Raw genomic sequence first — 18644 nt, forward strand, 5'->3', positions numbered from 1 at the left:
GGGTGTGATATCTCAAAAACCTATTCGATAACAGTGCTGAAATTTCGCAAGGTAATCCTATAATGCAGGTGACCGTTTTTACATTGTAAAATTATGAAGAAAAAAAAATGAGAAGTTGCAAATCTAAAATATTTATACCATTTTATTATCGAATACCTCATATTATACCAAATTTTAAGTAGTAATCAGTCATTTAAATAATATTCATAACGATTATTACTTGAAATTTTTACATCATTTCGAATAGCTAGGAAAGATGAAAACCAAAAAAATTGTTTTTTTTTTTTTAATATTTATTCTTTCATCAATTCAGCAAGTTTAGCATCACGTTTTTGTCTTGTTGATCTCAAAACAAAAAATAATGTAATAGTACCAATCAACATTACACCAATATTAGTTGCAATACGACGTCGTTCCACTGCTTTTTGCATCATACTAACACTAAAGTAAAATATATAAGACATTTTATATATATATATAATATGATTTATATATATATATATAATATGATTTATATATATTTTTATATATATATATATATATATATATATATATATATATATATATATATATATATATATAAATCATATTTTATATACATACATATATGTATATATATATATATATTTATATATATATATAAATCATATTTTATATATATGTATATATATTAATATATATATATGTATAGATACATATATATATATGTATATATATATATATATATATATATATATATATATATATATATATATATATATATATATGTATATATATATATATATATATATATATATATATATATATATATATATATATATATATATATATATATATATATATATATAGATACATTTATATATATATATATATAAATATATATAATATATATATATAATATATGTATATATAATATATTTATTATATATATATATATATATATATATATATATATATATATGTGTGTGTGTGTGTGTGTGTGTGTGTGTGTGTGTGTGTGTGTGTGTGTGTGTGTGTGTGTGTGTGTGTGTGTGTGTGTGTGTGTGTGTGTGTATTATTTCATTTATAAAGACATCAGAAATCATTCCTGGTGAGTCTCTATAGATGCAGCACAGTGTAAAATAAAATAAAAATTCGTAAGTGATTTTCTGGAAACTTATTTTTGGCTTGTTCTTTTAAAACTTTGAGCACTATTTTTTGTCTATATATGTGAGGGTAAAGAACTAATAAAATAAATTTTTTAAGCATATTATTTAAAATTTTTTAGTACATAAATTTAAATTCATCAACAGGTTTTCAATTTCATGTAACATTTTTTTAGTGTTCGAAAGTTATGACCATGTGAAGTTTACAACCCTCTCAATTTGGGGAAGGTGGAAATTTTATATTGTCATAAATCTTGAACTTCATAGACCTGTCTATGAATTCAAATTTAGTATAACATGCTGAAAAATATAATTTATTAATTTGTCACCTTCATATTCAGGGTGGAAAGAGCACACATTTTGGGGTATTTTAGTTCGCACAATTCCTGAAAGTGTCATCTGAAGCATCAAAAATCCAGCCTTCAGGCTTTCTATATATATATATACACACACACTTATGTGTATAGTAGTAGTAGTAGTAGTAGTAGTAGTAGTAGTAGTAGTAGTAGTAGTAGTAGTAGTAGTAGTAGTAGTAGTAGTAGTAGTAGTAGCAGTAGTAATAGTGTCCACTCATCGTGTTTGGCACGCAACTCTTGGTAGCCATAACAATCAAGGTAATTGCAAGTAAGAGTCACTTAGCAAGTTTTTATAAAGAAGTATAGGAAATTTTTATACAGATAAGTAATAAATAAAAAAGTTTTTATTTATTTATTACTTATCTGTATATAAAAATAAATAATAAAAAAATAAACAATAAAATTTTTTTTTTGTTGACCTGTGATATCGGTATAAGAGATTTTATAAATCTCTTATGCCGATGATCTGATTGTAATTAATCTCTTTGTAGTATGAGAAAACTTTAAAATTTTATTTAACCAATTTAAAGTCTTTTTTGCTAGATATATTTTTTTGCTATAAATATATATTGTAAAAACTGAAAAATGTATTATGCTAAGTGGCGGTTTTGAACCCTCAGAAACAACACAGTGCACTAAACCACTGAACTATCGATGATATACATTTAAGTGAAAAAAAAAAACATTTTAAAAATCTCTTATAAGCTTTTTCAGTAACTCTTAACAAAACTCGTTTTGTCTTAAAAGACCAAATGCTATTTTCCATCATTACTTGAATAGGTAGATAATTTCAAAATAAAGTGTAAGTAACAAAATTGTAAACAAACTTTATTTATCCAATATTCAGCAGACCAATGATGGTAATTCCATGATAATCAATCCACTTTTACTTTATGGCAAGAGGTAGGTTTTGATTTTTTGGTTGAATGACGACTCATTAACCTTATCTTTTTCAGCCTTCAAGAAATGGTATGTATGAAACAATAACACCAGCTTTTTGAATATGTTTAGTGAAAACTTTAAAAAGTTTTTTTCTGTTTTCTAGACAACTCTTGGCATAGTCTGCCTGGGCACGTTTTTTCATTTAAGAGGTTGTGTCTGAGAACCAAACTTGTTTAGTTCTAAGAAGCTAAATAAAAATTTTATTTTTAAATTAGAAATAGCTCTTTATTGATGGATTTTTTAGTCATATTATAAAATAATGATATTTGTTAAAGTTACATCCAATAAACTTTACTCTTTTTTTTCTTTTTTCTTTATATTTTATTGCAGAATCTCGATTATAATTCTAGAAAATTATCATGATTTTGTACGGAGTTAAATCTTGTACGGCAAGATTTTATTTAAAACAAGGAATGTAAGGTTTGACATCCAAATCTATCTGTGTCAATTTCAGAAAGTTTAAAAATTTCTTAATTACTATCATTATTACATTTATTATTTTTTTACTTTCTATTAAGAAAGAAACTTTGTATAAAAATCTCATAAATCTCGATTTGGTTGAAAATTATCTTTTGCTTCACTATTAACAACATCATATTCCTTATCATAGTAAAAAGCTTATAAGCATATTAAGTTCAATTGATTTTATGATAAACACTTGTTATTTTGTACCCAATTCAAATAATATAATCCTGAGTTTATTTAATTTGAGATAAATTTCCACCCACCCTTTTATTAAAACAGCATCATTTACTAAATCTGGAAAAAAAATTCCCACCATTCATTTTATTTCCAATCCGCCTTGTATTAAACACCCGAGAGTAGTTCAGTAAAAATGGTAAAAACTCTTGGCTACAACTCACAACAGAAATGTTTAAAGTTCTTGATAGGCTGAACTTTTAGTAGATTTGAAGGGTTTTAAAACTTTTGCACATGATAGATGTATTGTTCCAGGAAGTTGATGATATCATAAACCATAATCATGATCATGATCAAAAATCATATTCATGTTCATAAATCATAAATCATGATACCATGATCACAGGATATTGATGATATCATATCATTGCAGGAAGTTCATGATATCATGATATCATGGATATTATTGGTACTAATAACTTTATAATACAGCATATGAAATTGCAAACAAGAATTCCTTTTCACTCTTTATTTATTTTAATGGATTTTTTTTTTTTTTTTTGTAATTCACCTCCCTAAGGCCGAGAAGGCCACTACAGATGAGGAGGCTACTTGTGGTTATAACCCTCTCTCAACTCTATAATTCCGAAACACGAACCTTGACAAACAAGGCCGTTGCGCGGAGAAACAAGTTGAGCGTGGTACTACTAGGGACGTGATGGGAATCAAACTCGGAACCTCTCGCTTATGAAGCGAGCGCTCTACCACTACACCACTACGGCATTTATGGTTGCATTACAAAAGTATTTACTAATATATATTTGATAGGTTTGCTCAACTAAATTAAATAAATACAGTACAAAAGTAGCAAGTAAAACATAGTAAATTTTAACTTAACCTCCTCAACTGTCGAAGATCCCTGGAGCCTTAAAAAGGTGAACTTAACAAAAAGAATTATCACAAGATTAGAAAGGTGAACTTAATAAAGAATTATCATAAGATTAGGCCCATCTTTGAAAGATGGTATGTTATGAGATGGTATGAGTTAAACTTGTTAACTACTAAAGATTATCCAAATGTCTCTAAATCTTTTGAGATGAAATACAAGATTAAGTAATTTGAGAACAATGGACCTTTTAATGACATCATCATCAGCATCAGATAAAAAAGATAATTGTTCTCTAAAGAATTGTTTTTGTCAAAAAGAAGAAATAGTAGTAATGCATAAAGGAGATTATAAATTATAAAGGAGATAACCATGGAATAGAATGAGACCTCAAGAAAGTCATTAAAAAAATACTGATCAACCTATAAGTAGTGTAATAAGTTCATTGTTATAGAGAATTAGTTGTAGAAGAACCAGGCGTATTATCACATCAGGTTTATTATCACATCAGGTGAATGACAATGGGGAGGAGGGCTTGAGACCAATTAAAATTTTTTTTTAAGTTTATACAAACAAATTTTAAAAGTATTTACATCTACAATGTGGTAAAAAAAAATTATATTTGCTTATATTTTGCATAATTAAATATAAGTTTCGCAGAAACATTGAATAAATTAAAAATTTATCAACAGCTTATTATTGTATTACCATTTGACTGCAAATCTTATTGTTTAAAAATGTCAACTATTTGTATATAAAATTAAGATTTGCTCATTTGTCATTATTTCAAATACGAAACTCTAATTGCTCTCTAGCAACTTGTAAAATATGATGCAATGCAACACACAAAGTCATTATTGCAAATACCAAACACTAACTGCTCCTAAGCGGCCTAAAGAAATTATTTTAAACAGATTGTGCTGACAGGAGCAATATCATTATTTTGATTGCGATATATAGAATACTGATAAATCAATTATACAAATATGGATAAAGTAGCATTGCTTAAATTATTGATGGCCTCATATGGTAAAATTCTCATCCCAATAAAAAGAAGGCTAATATTCAGAAAGATGTCCAAAGTCGATGGAACTCATTAAAGGTAGAGAAACAAGTTAATCATGTTATAAATAATATTGTAGTAATTTTATTTTCTAATTTTATACCTTTATGGAAACTGTTTTGAAACATAAAAATATTAATGGTGGTATAAAGTTTTTTTGAATATCTTAATGTACCAGTTTCCCATAAGTTTTATTAAAGTAAATTTGAATAATATAATTACTATTACTAGATTTTTTTTTGCTAATAACTGAATTAGTTCAGAATGTAGCCATTATAAGGTATTGTAAGCATTAAATAATCAGATTTCTAATCAAAGTAATCATATTGTTTGGGTTAGAACAACAATAATAAAGTAACCTGTGGGTAGAAAGAAAAACAATTGGGACTATTTTATTTAAGCTAGAAAACCAGGTGAGCGAAATGGAATAAGTTCAATGTTCTTTTTGCAAAATATATCAAAAGGTGGAACAGGAATGGCCATGCATATTAAGAAATTTAGAAAATGTCTAGTTGAAATCAAATAGAAGTTTTTAAATGACGACATAGTCATGTAAAAAAAAATCATGACAGAAACAACACAAAGTAAAGCAACATGGAAATTTTAAAACCTTATTTTAAATAAGCATTGTAATAATACATGTCACAAACATTATTTCAGACATTTTAAAACATTAAAAAAAAATTTCAAAAAGTGGTAAATCCTGTTCAATGTTTGATAGTATGAAACAATGTGATAATGTATCAACATTTTTTTTGTATAGTATATTTTTTATAACTGTTTATCTGAGATTAATAATGTCTACAGGAATAAATAAATGCATATTTATCCAAAGCTATTTACACAAGCGGGTCACCCATGAGTTTAGTTGATAATAAATACCAGAAAACTTTTTAAAATACCTTACGTCCAGCTTATTAGCTCTCGTCAAAGTATGAAATTTCAAACACACTTTTGGATAAAGAATTCAATAGAATATTATGCAATGTTAAAATTATTTTTTGCAACAGCAGATTCTGTAGGACTTATGTGTGATGGATGGTGTAATGTTAGGTGAGTATTAGTTTAATAAATTTAAACAAATACACATGTATATTAAATATATATGTATAATTTATATAAATAATTTAAAAATTAAAACTTGAAAATTATTTCTATTTTGCAGATATGAAGCAGTTATCAACTTTGTATTGACATAACCTTCATCATCGCCTATTTTATGGAATTCACTGACTTAAGGTAAAATTTAAATAGATATATATTTATTTTAAGAAAAAATAATAAATACAGTTTTTTTTTTTAAATATTTTTAAGTCTCTCCCAACTCTTACCCCCTAAATTAGTTCTTCACATTCAAAAACTTTTCTAATTTTATAACTAAAAAGTTTGTTTTGTATTTACATGAAAGTAATAATTTTTTAAAGTATACAATTAATTGAAAACATAGTTTTATATAGTAATCTAATTTATTTTTAATTTTATATTATTAAATTAGGATATATGATTAAAATCTATCAATTAATAGTGGGGTTCTACTGTAGCGTGCCTTAAGAGTATACAGAAAAATAAACAACCTTTAAAATCTTTGGCCATCTTTGAGCAATGTGTATTAAATTCTACAACAAAAAATAGCTTGTTATCAGATATTTTTTTGGGATAAGGTTTGAAAATTTTAAAAGCTGCTAGAGATTTCCACCAATTACATATCAGTTTGCTATCAATCAATATATATCAATAGCTGATGCAATCAAGATAACAGAAGCCGACTGCCCAATGTTATCGTCTCAAGTTGAAATCTTTTACAACTTAGAAAATAACATTAATCAAAACATAGTACACAGTCCCTTAACAAAAGAAGAGGAACTAAAAATGAAACTAAAAATGAAAATGGAAAATATAAATAAAAAAACTATTTGCTCAAAGAAAAAAAATTTGCTTAACAAAAATTCATATGGCTGTTAATCTACTTGACCCCAAGTATCTAAATGTCTAAATTTTTTAACAGATTGATGCATGTGAGGTAATCTATTTAACTACTGTAAACTCATCTAATACCAACATAGATATTTTGATGTCTGATTTAGCAAATATATAGGAGGAGTTTCTTCAAAAAGTTTTATATGGAAAGCTATTGACCTAAGATTTGCTCTAAACTGATGGAAGAAATTATGTTCATCTATTGAATTATCAAAAGTAGCAGCAAAAATTCTTCACCTTCCTGCTACAAGTGCTGCTTGTGAAAGAAGTTTTAGCAGTTATGAAAGCAATCATAGTGCCAAAAGAAACAGATTGAAAATGAAAGAGCAGCAAAATTAGTGTTTGTTTTGCTAAATTCAAAACTTGAAGTCATAGATATGTGTGCAGCACAACAACCAATCTTGCCCAAAGAACCAATAAATATTTCAGATAAATCTCACGAATCAATAAATGTTTTAGATAAATCTCCTGAACCAATAAATGTTTCAAATAAAGAGTCACCTGAGCCAGAGTTTGAGTCACTTGACCAAGAGTTTTCTAGTCATGATTACTCTGTAGATGAAATTTAAATAAAAAACTTAAAAAAGTTTTGTTTTTAAAGGTTGGCTGCAAGAGCAGGACCAACTATATTTACTATGTGCTTTTGAACTTTGTCTAAAAAAGAAAGGACATGATTCAAAGATCCTCTTTAGATATGGCAACAGTATTCCATACAAGTATGGATTAGTGATTTATAGAGATAAAGAAGAGAATCCTGAATAAGTCTGAGAGCCCTATGCTCTAGCAGAAGTGAGATATTTTTAAAGCTTTAATGCTCCCTCTAAGCAATCAGAGAGTTTACGCTTCTTATCAAGACAAAAATAAATGTTAGTATCATCAGCGAATATACCAAAATTTTGCCACCTTAGATGTGAGAATTTCTAAAAGAATGTTAATGTTAACTAAAAAAAATTTTCTCTCAAAAGTATAATTATCATTGTAAATAAAATTATAAACACAATGCCATTTTTATAAAATAAAATAAAAATTTGAAAAAGAGCACTGATTTAAATGTAAATATTTTTGATTAGAAAGACTGAAATAAAAAATTAAAATTATTACACTATTGTGTAAAATTTATAAGAATTATTGCATAGCAATTTTCATTTTATGAATTATATTATTTATATTTTTTAATTATACTATAATATATATTTTTTTAAACATCTTTGCTTCCAACAAGGCTGCAAGCAGCCACTAATTAAAGTTGGATGTTACTAAAAGAGAAAAGATGAAGATTGTAGAGCAAAATAACGATTGACAGACGACTTAAAGGATTGAAAATTATATGAATCAGGAAAGCAAAAAAAAGGAAGCCAATTCCAAAGAGCTGATGTTCGAGGAAAAAAACTAGACGAATAAGCTTTTTGGAGCACTTAGGAACAGTCACAGAAAAAGGATGACACTTAATTGAATGACGAGTAACACGAGAATGAATTTTAGTAGATGGCACAAGAGACACTAGCTCTTTAGAGCAATGCCCACTATAGTATTTATAGAAAAGAGAAAGAGAAGCAACATAACGATGAAGTGATAATGGTTGGAGGTTGGCTGCAAGAGCAGGTCCAGCTATGTTTACAATGCGTTTTTGCACCTTGTCTAAAAGAGAAAGGGCATCATTAGAAGAACCGCCCCAGATATGGCAACAGTATTCCATACAAGGCCGGATTTAAGATTTATAGAGATAGAGAATAGAATCCAAAGTAAGAAAGCGACGAGCTTGATAAAGAGATGCAACCTTAGCAGATGCTAATATTGCAACTGATTTGATATATGGTTTCCAAGAAAGATTGAAAGTAAGAGTTAATCCTAGAAAATGAAGAGTAGATGACTCATCGAGTACATCACCGTTCATAAATATAGGAAGATCTAAATTATTGCAATAACGATAGGCTGAAAAAAATTGAGTTTTATCTGTATTAAAGTTCAACAGCCACTGTAAGCCCCATGCTGCAGCAGAAGTGAGATCCTTTTCAAGCTCAAGCGCCCCCTCCAAGCAATCAGAGAGTGTTGGTTTCTTATCACGACAAGAATAAATGGTAGTATCATCAGCAAACAATGCCACCTTAGATGTGAGAATATCTGGAAGATCGTTAATGTAAATTAAAAAGAGTATAGGGCCAAGAATAGAACCTTGAGGAACCCCTGAAGTTACAGAATAAGAAGAAGAGTGCTGTCCATTGAGGACAACTTTTTTACTATGATTGGAAAGGAAGGATTCAATAATCTTAAATATGTTGCCGGATACACCATAAGAAGAAAGCTTATGAAGAAGACCAGCATGACAAACTTTATCAAAAGCTTTTGAAATGTCAAGAGCGATGGCCTTAACCTCTCCGCCTTTATCTAATGCATGATAAAACCTATCAGTTATTACTGTTAGCAAATCAGCTGTAGAACAAGAAGATCGAAATCCATATTGATGGTCAGAAAGTAAGTTATTAGATTCAAGATGAGAAATTAAGTGTTTGTTAATTAAAGATTCAAAAACCTTGCTTATGATATTAAGAAGACTAATGGGACGGTAGTTAGACGAATCAGATCGCTCTCCAGAATTTTTGAAGATGGGGATAACAGATGCTGCTTTCCAGCAGGCTGGAAAATAAGACTTTGATAAGCACTTGTTGAATAGTTTTGAGAGTATAGACGATAGCTCCGGAGAACACTTCTGCAAGACAATAACAGGTGTGTTGTCCGGGCCACAAGCTGTAGAAGTATCTAGACAGGAAATCACTTTAGATACAAAAGCTGGAGTGATATGAATGTCAAGCAATAGATCAAACTGTTTGTTGGCAATATCCGGTAGAACGCAACTAGTCGAATCAAGATATGATATTGATGAAAAGTTTTTAGTAAACAATTCAGCTTTATCTTTAGGATAGGTGACAAAGTCTGAACCATACAAGAGAGGTGGAATTAAAGATTTTCCCTTATTATTAATACTATTAAAGATTCTCCAGAAATCATGAGAGCCTAATTTTTGAGATGAGATACGAGATTTCATGACCTGAGAATAGCGGGTTTTGGCGTTAGACAAAACTTTTTTACAATTTTTTTAGCAGTAATAAACAGACGTCTGTTTTCTGGAGAATTGTTTTGCTGATAAATATGGAAGTAACAGTTTCGATTGGCAATCACAGCACATTGTGAGGAAAACCATGGAGGAGAGTGAGGCTTGACCTAGAATCGTCGAGAGGGAACAAAAGATTCCATGCCAACCTGAATTCACGAAGTTATGGAAGAAGCACATTTGTCGACAGGAAGACAAAAGATTTCTACCCAAGGGCCATCACAAAGAAAATTACGGAAAGAATCCCAGTCAGCTTAACTGTAGTTGTAAGAGGTCCGATAATAGGGGGATTTAGGTGATGAAGAAGAATGAGATATTAGTTTTAGAGAGATCAAACTGTGATCAGAAGCACCTAAGGGTAAATGTGGAGAAACTGAGCACTGACTAGGATCAGAAACAAGACATAAGTTGAGTAGAGAAAGTAAATGATTCGGATTGTCAGGAAAGCGAGTTGGAAAGTTGACTATTTGAGTTTTAGGATTGTGAAAGGCAAAAGTTATGGGCTTTAATGCCTGCAGAATCACTGACACTAGAGCCAAGCCATTTAAAGTGGTGAGCATTAAAGTCACCGACAACAACTATATTGGCTGATGGATAAAGGGCTTGGTCAATATGATCAGAAATAACATCAAAAAGAGTGCAGTCTTGAGATGAAGGAGAGCAATGTAGAGCAAAGCTCCAAATGTGGCCTCCGTAATGCACACCAATAGTACAAACAAGGACACTATCCATGGCACTGTTAATACTTTGATATTTTTCAGCTGTTGATGGAATCAGCCTCTCTGAGAGCTACCACAGAGTTTGGGAAACCTGACTACCAGCCGGCCTGAGAACCATAAAACTGAGATTTAGAGCTGTACCCTTATTAGGAGATAATAGAATGAGTTGCCTAGTCATAAAAACAGAGACACAAGCAAAACCCATGCATTGAGTCAAGAGGACCAGTATTCAACATCCTAAATGGGAAACAATGTATTAAAAATACATCTGCGCCAGCCTAATAGATGAAGAAGGGGTGTGAGGCTGGTCAACAGATAGAATCTATTTACCCCTTTACCCTTATATTATAATATACTATATTATAATATATTTTTATTATTAATTATATTTTAATATATTTATATTATAATATTTTCTACATTCTGTTAACATTCAATCTTTATTTAAAATCTATCATTATCTATATCATGATAAAAGCTCTTTTTATAATGAAATCTAAATCTAATTAGTTTACTCTAGGTTACATGATATAAAAGGTAGCCATTATTTATTTATGGGACTTCAAATCAAACATATTTGAGAAAATCCAGCATAAATAGGCTTTTAAAAGAAAATCATGTATTGGCTTTTTGGAGCAAGCAATACCACTGTATGTTTGAGTTAGAACCTAAAAAAGGTATCTTCATAGATAAAATTTCATAAGCAGCGCGTAAATCATCAACATTTTGTTTAATTGAGTGCAACTATCTTAAAAATAAACTGTTATAAATACAGCTAATAAAGCAAAACATGAGTCTTTTACCTGATTTCTTTACCTATATCTTTTTCAGCCATGGTCCCGGTGTACTTCAACCAGAATCGATCACTATTTGAAACTGTATGCTGATTTGGTATACCCATAAATTGGTCTAATTAAAAAAAAAACAAGCGGATATGTAACTTATAAATGTTTATTTCTTCTTATCAAAATTAACAAACAAAAAAGTCTCTGATATAGTGGTAGATATAGTGTCTTCTTATCAAAATTAACAAACAAAAAAGTCTCTGATATAGTGGTAGATATAGTGTCTTCTTATCAAAATTAACAAACAAAAAAGTCTCTGATATAGTGGTAGATATAGTGTCTTCTTATCAAAATTAACAAACAAAAAAGTCTCTGATATAGTGGTAGAGTGCTTTTTTAACAAGAAATAAGAAGTTTATATAATAATACAACTCTACCTTTAATAGACTTAACTAACTACCTTAAACCTTTAACTATTATTAACTTACTTTAAAGCAGCTATTTTTATCAAGGTTTGTATTTCAAAGTTAAAAAATTAAGGTCATAATGAAATGTATTTAAAATAAAATAAATTTTAGTAGGCCATAAATACTTATTAGGCCATAAATTCTTTAGCAAGATAAATGAGTAAAAAGTAAAAATAATAATAAATAAAAATCTCTAAAACAATCAAGATCTTCAACATCATGAATACATAGTCAGTAATGTAGAGTATTACCAAGATAAATAAGACAGACAATGCACCTAAACAGTACTAACAATAATAATAAAAATAAGTTGTTATATAAATACTAATATGAACTAAGATAAACAAAAAATATATCACCAAACATAAATAAACATAACAAAGGCTTCTTAACACTAAATAGCTAATTTACAACAAAAGCAATGCATACAACAGACTTCTCATCTCTTAAACTTGTTTCTTCCAATGCATTGTTTGTTGCAACTTTGAAAATGTGTTTTTAATACTTAATCAATAACTTAATATTTTATTAAATCAACTTTTATCAAAAATTAGAAGAGTATACTACTTTTATATAAGGGTGACGATTTTCCTAATTTTATGTAAAAGAGGGCAGAGTAAAACATAAATAAAGTTTAAACATTACATATACTTATTTGTGATGTTCCAGATACCTCACTCAGTTATGGTTTTCCACAAGTTTTTTTGGATACATGGAAAAAATAGATGTGTTGGGTGCCAGCTTGGACCCAGAAAAACTGCCAGAAATTGGATTTAGGCAAGGTACTCTGCAGATCTCTAAGATTTAGTATCATTTTGTACATATATGTACATTGTATGTACATATATGTTACACATACATATGTGTAACCCCTCAAGACTTACAACAATCATTTTAGACCTTTTCTTAGTTTCTATACTATAAACCATATAAAATCATTTATGAAATGTTTGTAAAATAAGTCAGAAAGTTAATAAGGAAAAAAAAACCTAAATTAAATCAATTACCAATTTTGTCCAGGTTGAACTTCAAGTTGACTACTTGATATGAATATAAAACTAATAATATATATAGGAAAAAAAAAGATTTCGTAGGTAGCAAAAAAGCTTTATTTTGAAACTCAATTTGCAAAATGCTTATAATTTGGAATGAGTACTTGCAAAATGAACATCGAAGATTTTAAATGTTTTGTTGAATTCAATACGAAAACAATTAAGTCAACATCGAAAGAATTTTTTTTCTAGAAATTTATGAAACCTTCCCAATAACAACTCTAGTTTGTATAATTTAATAAAACTTGCAACTTTAATTTTTGGTAGAACAACGTACTTAGTGAAGTAAAATGAAATAATAACCCCTGTGTTTCAAATAATTTTATATAAAAATTCTTGTAAAAAATTAAACATCAAATGTAGGTAGCTTCATGATAAACAAACCTAAAATAATAAAACCATAAAATCATAATAAAACATCAAGGCTAAACAAAACACAATTATTTTTTCAATTTTTGTGAAAGACATCCAAAAAACAATATTTTGTAAAAGACATACAAGATAGGGGAAGTTTGTGTACCTAGAGCCTCCTTTTACCTAGGGCCACCCCACTATTTGAAATCTAAAAAGTTCTAAGTTATGCTTCTCAATCAGCAGATTAGTCTAAAAAAAAATTATTTCTTAATCCTATTTTGATACTCAGAAAGCACTGCAACGGCATATTATAATTAGAAAACGCTTTTTGATGGTCTAAAGTAAAGTCTTGCTGTTTTTATCTTATATTGTTTTACAATCCTAGAGGAAATGCTTTTCTATAGGTTCTAGTAGATAATATTGTTTGTTACTTAAGTACTAAATGTGATGTTCAATAAGTTTACTCTCGATGTGGATTTGTTAATAGATGACATTTTGCATGAAGCTATCAAGTCTTGTACCTAGGGTAGGGTACATCAAACGCCCCATACTTTTAAATATTGATCTGTCCCTGTACTCTTGCAGCTAACCTTCAACCTTTCTCAATAAGATAAATAATTTGAAAAAATTGAAGTTGAACACACAGCTATGTTAATAAAATACGTCATTTTTTTGAGTTAATTCATTTTTTAAAAGACGCTAGAGCATTACATTTTTTTTGAATTAAATCGTCCGGTTTTTATCATTAATATTAAAATGTTGCAATCAGTTATTAATTTAAATTTATAGTTTAGTATTTATTTTATCATTTTTATACAAATATTTTAGCTTTTAAACCTCTTTTATATTTATTTTATAAAAATTTGAACGTAATAGTTATTTTAATGTTTATAAAAACCAGTATTTTTTATTACATTATTAAATTTGAGTTGTTAAGTAATGTTTGTTTTCGCGCTAAAGTTTTTCACTATAAAGTCTTTTTAAAATTAATCATAGAAAAAGTTTGAAGAGATTTATAAAAAAATACATATTTATATAAATGTAATTATGTATAATATTCTTTGATAATTTAAATAAAATGGGTTTATTGTAAACAATCATTATAATTAATTTGTTACTTTATTTAATAAAGTAGTAAGTAAACTTACTACTTTATTAAATAACTTTATTAAATTTATGTATTTGATATACTTGTAATAAATTACAAAGCATTTTGCATGGTATCTTAATTTTTAAATAACACAACATAAATATATTTTTCTTTTCAAATTTTAGTTTGTTGAGCTTAGATTTTTTAGGAACAGCTTTCCGTCGTACTTCTTTAATTTTTATCGGACATGTCCGTCAAACTTGAGTATTTATCAGAAAAATTGTCCAGAACAAAAAAGTTTATTATTTCGAGCTCTAAACTTTAAGATAAGCTTTTTTATCATTTTTTAGATTATGGAATAGTCTGATAGAACCAAAAAAAGCAGTGATGGTGGTGGTGGTGTTAATATTGCTGTAATTCAAGGTTAATAATACTGTGACACAAAAGTCACATAAAAGATGTCTTCATTAAGTTACAATTATAATTTTATTTTACATACTTAAGTATTTAGTATTTATTATTCATTATTAGAATAATTGTTTTTGAATGTCTTCAATGGTTCGATTACATTTTAATGTGTTTAATGTTTTAAGATAAAGACATTAAAAATGTTTTAAAATATTTGCATTAATAGTATAATAATATATGCTAGAGTTTTATATATCATTGTAACAGTGATAATAAGTAAAAGATATCAAAAACATAACTAAAATCAGTTTTTTTCTAAAAGAAACTTCTTACTACAACTGATCACAAGAAATTTTACATTTACGACAATAAGCAGAAGAAGTATTTAATTTACGTCAAATTCAAGTACCATAACAGTTGGTATATTAACAGACATTCAAACCTCTTAATTATGGGCATAACTATCTATCACTATTTTACGGTTTTACTCACGGTTTATAATCATTTAGACCATAATTGTGCCATAATGGCACAATTATGGCCTTAATGATTAAAAACCAGATAGTGGGCAATTATTACAAAACCAATTGTATTTGGTATTAAAAGTCTTATTTTAACAATTTCAGTATAAATAAAGTAAATAAATTATTATTACATGTTGAAAAAAACAAGTAAGTTATATAACCAATGTTGACTTAACAAGTAAGTTATATAACCAATGTAAATGGTTAAGTCTGATTTTTAAATACACAATTTTTAATATATAACCACTATTATTTGTGACCATCATCAGATCAGCAACTAAAAAAACTATTTTATTTTAAATAAAAATTGGAACTTGCTCCGAAAAATGATAATGAAACAGTGTTTTTCTACTAAAAATCTTGAGCAGAAAACAAAAACATTCAGCAAAATTATATAAAGTTGAAACAAGTAATGCCTACATCTTTATGCAATTTTTCTGCTAAAAAATTGCATAAAGATGTAGGCATTACAAGTAAAAAAATTGTCTTTTGATACAACCTGACAGATAAATATGAAAAAGCAAAGACAAAACTATAATAGAAAATAGCTTCACATGAAAACTTGCATTTTCTTCTAGTAAAAAAGGTGACAGAACTAATCTAGACTGTTCTTAGTATATCAAAAGAAATAACACTAAAATTAGCTATATATAAATTCTATTAATTACAATTTTTGCATTTAAAACGCATTTGTGTTAATAATTTAAAACACATTAAAAAAGAAAAATAAAATATTCATAGGAAAAAAAAGCTTATAATATTGTTAGCAGTGATTTTTAAATTGCCTATAAGAATCTTATAAGCTACTTAAATGGTCTTCCAAAACCTTTTTAAAAGTCTACAATGGAGAAAAAATATATAGATCAGAGATCTCAGTATTTTAAAGAAGATTGCATGCAAAGCTAAGTAAAGATAGGAAGAAAAAAAAGACATAGAAGAAAAATAAAAGAAAAAAAGTAATGGATCTATAGAAGCTTATGAAAATAGTGTCTGAGCATTAATGAAGTAAATTTTATTGATGCTTGCAGTGTGATTCTTAGATATATGTTTGTTAATCTCATAATGATATAAATGTTAAACAAATCAATTTCATCCAGAACAGTCGTTTTTTCAAAAATAAAGTTTGGTACTCGATTGTATTAATTTCTACTTTTTAATACATAATTTTTTAAATCTATATTAAAATTTAATACATTATGCTGATTTAGAATCATATGAAAACATTAGTCTGGAAACTTGAGAAAAGTACTGTAATCCACTTTTTTTTCTGTAAAAATAATTAATAAATGGAACTCTCTTTCTAATGACGTCATAAAAGAACCTTCACAAAAAAAATTTAAGATGCTTCTTGACAACCATTTCAAAAATGAATGGCACCTCTATGACTGATGTACATTTCGTTTTATATTAGTTTATAAAAAAAATGACATTGCTAAACTTTTATATAACCAGGTTTATAAGCATTATATACCAATGCAATTTTTTTTGTAAACTTTTAAATTAAAAAAAAAATGTTTAAGTTAATATTCACCACCTTTTTAAGACATTCTTTGACACTGTTTTTATTTAGAAACCAATAATTTAGAATGTACAGAATACATAGTGTGCAAGTACAGGGTTTGGGTCAGGGTTATGGTTAGGTTCAGAGATCAGCCAGATACTGATGCATTTTGTTAAAACATTTTTGCTTTTAAGTGACAGTAGAAATCAGGCTGATTTTATGTTAACTTTGTAAAGGAGTTTAACCATATTCGAGTATGAAAAAGATGATGAATATTAGCCTTTAAAGCGTAATTCTTAAACTTTAATATCAAATTAGAATACTTTCCTCGAGTTTTCAGATTTATATTTTTATATGATTTTGAATTACCATGATACATTTAATCATAATCAATCATAAAAACAAACGAGGGAGGATGTAGTTGAATGACGCCTAAATTTTTATGTTAAAAACCAAATAAACAATTTATAGTATTTTTTTAAATCAAAATTACACTTTAAAAACATAACAATTTAAACACTTGACTTAGAAAGATGATTTTACGTTTTAAAAAAAAAATCAAATTAAGATGTATAAGATTATCCAAGTAATATTTTACTAAAGTAAAATTTTAAATATTATAGTAAAACTAAAAAACACACCTAATCATTGTAATACTAATAACATAAATTTTATGAATAATGTTGCTCTGTTCTTTTAAAAAGATTGAGCACTCTATTTACATTCATTTAAAAATACACGTTACATTGAGCACTCTATTTAAAATACATTAAAAAATATACGTATATACACACTTTAATATTGTGATAACTATAATTCTCACCTCCAGGCTTTTCACTGAATAAACGAATTGAAGCATTTTTGCGTTTTAAAAATATAAAAGGGAGCTGAAGGAAATCCATATTTATTGCAATTATTTGTAATTTTTTTTTTTAATTTGTTTGTTTTTCACGCTTAAAACAATGACGTTTATAAATAACGTCATGAAACTTTTTTCGCTTCGGGGATCGTCCTTAAGTTACGCAAAAAAAATTCCCAACAAGTTTGCGCCACTAGTAAAGGCAGGATTATTAAATTTCGTTGGCGTCGTATATATTGATATATATCGTATATATATGTCGTATATATCGATATATAACGTATATGTTCATACTGACGATAGAACACATTTTAACTGTCGTATTTTAAACGCGTTTAAAATTTTACTGTTTTCACCAAGTTTAAAACTAGTTTTAATTTAAGAGCCCGATGATAAAAACCGTTTATATATAAAAATAGGTTGTTTTAATTATGTTTTTTTATCTTTTTTTTTTCTTAAACTGCAGAGGCAGATTTAAACCCCGTCAAGTGCTACAAGTGACGGTGTAAAAAATAAATATAGATTTTAGTATTATGAAGTCTAACAACAGCTTACTTATTGCCGATCTTTATATTTTTGTTATATTTTTTTAGAAAATACAATTAGGAAAGAGTTTACAGTGAAAACTATGCTTTGCAGAGGTTGCAAAATTGGTTTTATAAAACTTGCTATTATTTTATAAAACTTGCTAATGTAAATTATACTTTGCACGATATGAGAAAATTGGATAAGGTTTGCGCTATTAAAAGTAGCTATCTGATTTATTTA

General features: G+C 27.6%; 1 protein-coding gene across 1 annotated transcript; it reads right to left on the minus strand.

Annotated features, from left to right (window-relative positions):
- Positions 1 to 272: 272 nt before the first annotated feature.
- On the minus strand, positions 273 to 18000 carry LOC100198852 (uncharacterized). Its single transcript, XM_065816564.1, has 3 exons — positions 17841 to 18000; positions 11640 to 11745; positions 273 to 441 (listed from the first exon to the last, which is right to left on the minus strand). The coding sequence occupies exons 1-3, from the start codon at positions 17917 to 17919 to the stop codon at positions 294 to 296; spliced, it is 333 nt and encodes a 110-aa protein (XP_065672636.1). The 5' UTR covers positions 17920 to 18000; the 3' UTR covers positions 273 to 293.
- Between the last annotated feature and the right edge of the window lie 644 nt (positions 18001 to 18644).

The sequence above is a fragment of the Hydra vulgaris genome, chromosome 13 (assembly GCF_038396675.1).
Source record: "Hydra vulgaris chromosome 13, alternate assembly HydraT2T_AEP".
NCBI classification, from domain to species: Eukaryota; Metazoa; Cnidaria; class Hydrozoa; order Anthoathecata; family Hydridae; genus Hydra; species Hydra vulgaris.

Bases quoted from the DNA above. Each gene is read 5' to 3' on its own strand.
- LOC100198852 (XM_065816564.1), bottom strand. From the start codon at position 17,919: ATGGATTTCCTTCAGCTCCCTTTTATATTTTTAAAACGCAAAAATGCT. The intron at 11,746-17,840 runs GTGAGAATTATA...TTTTTTAATTAG, and splicing joins ATTCAGTGAAAAGCCTGGAG to ACCAATTTATGGGTATACCA. The intron at 442-11,639 runs GTAAAAGACTCA...ATTTTACTTTAG, and splicing joins GATATAGGTAAAGAAATCAG to TGTTAGTATGATGCAAAAAG.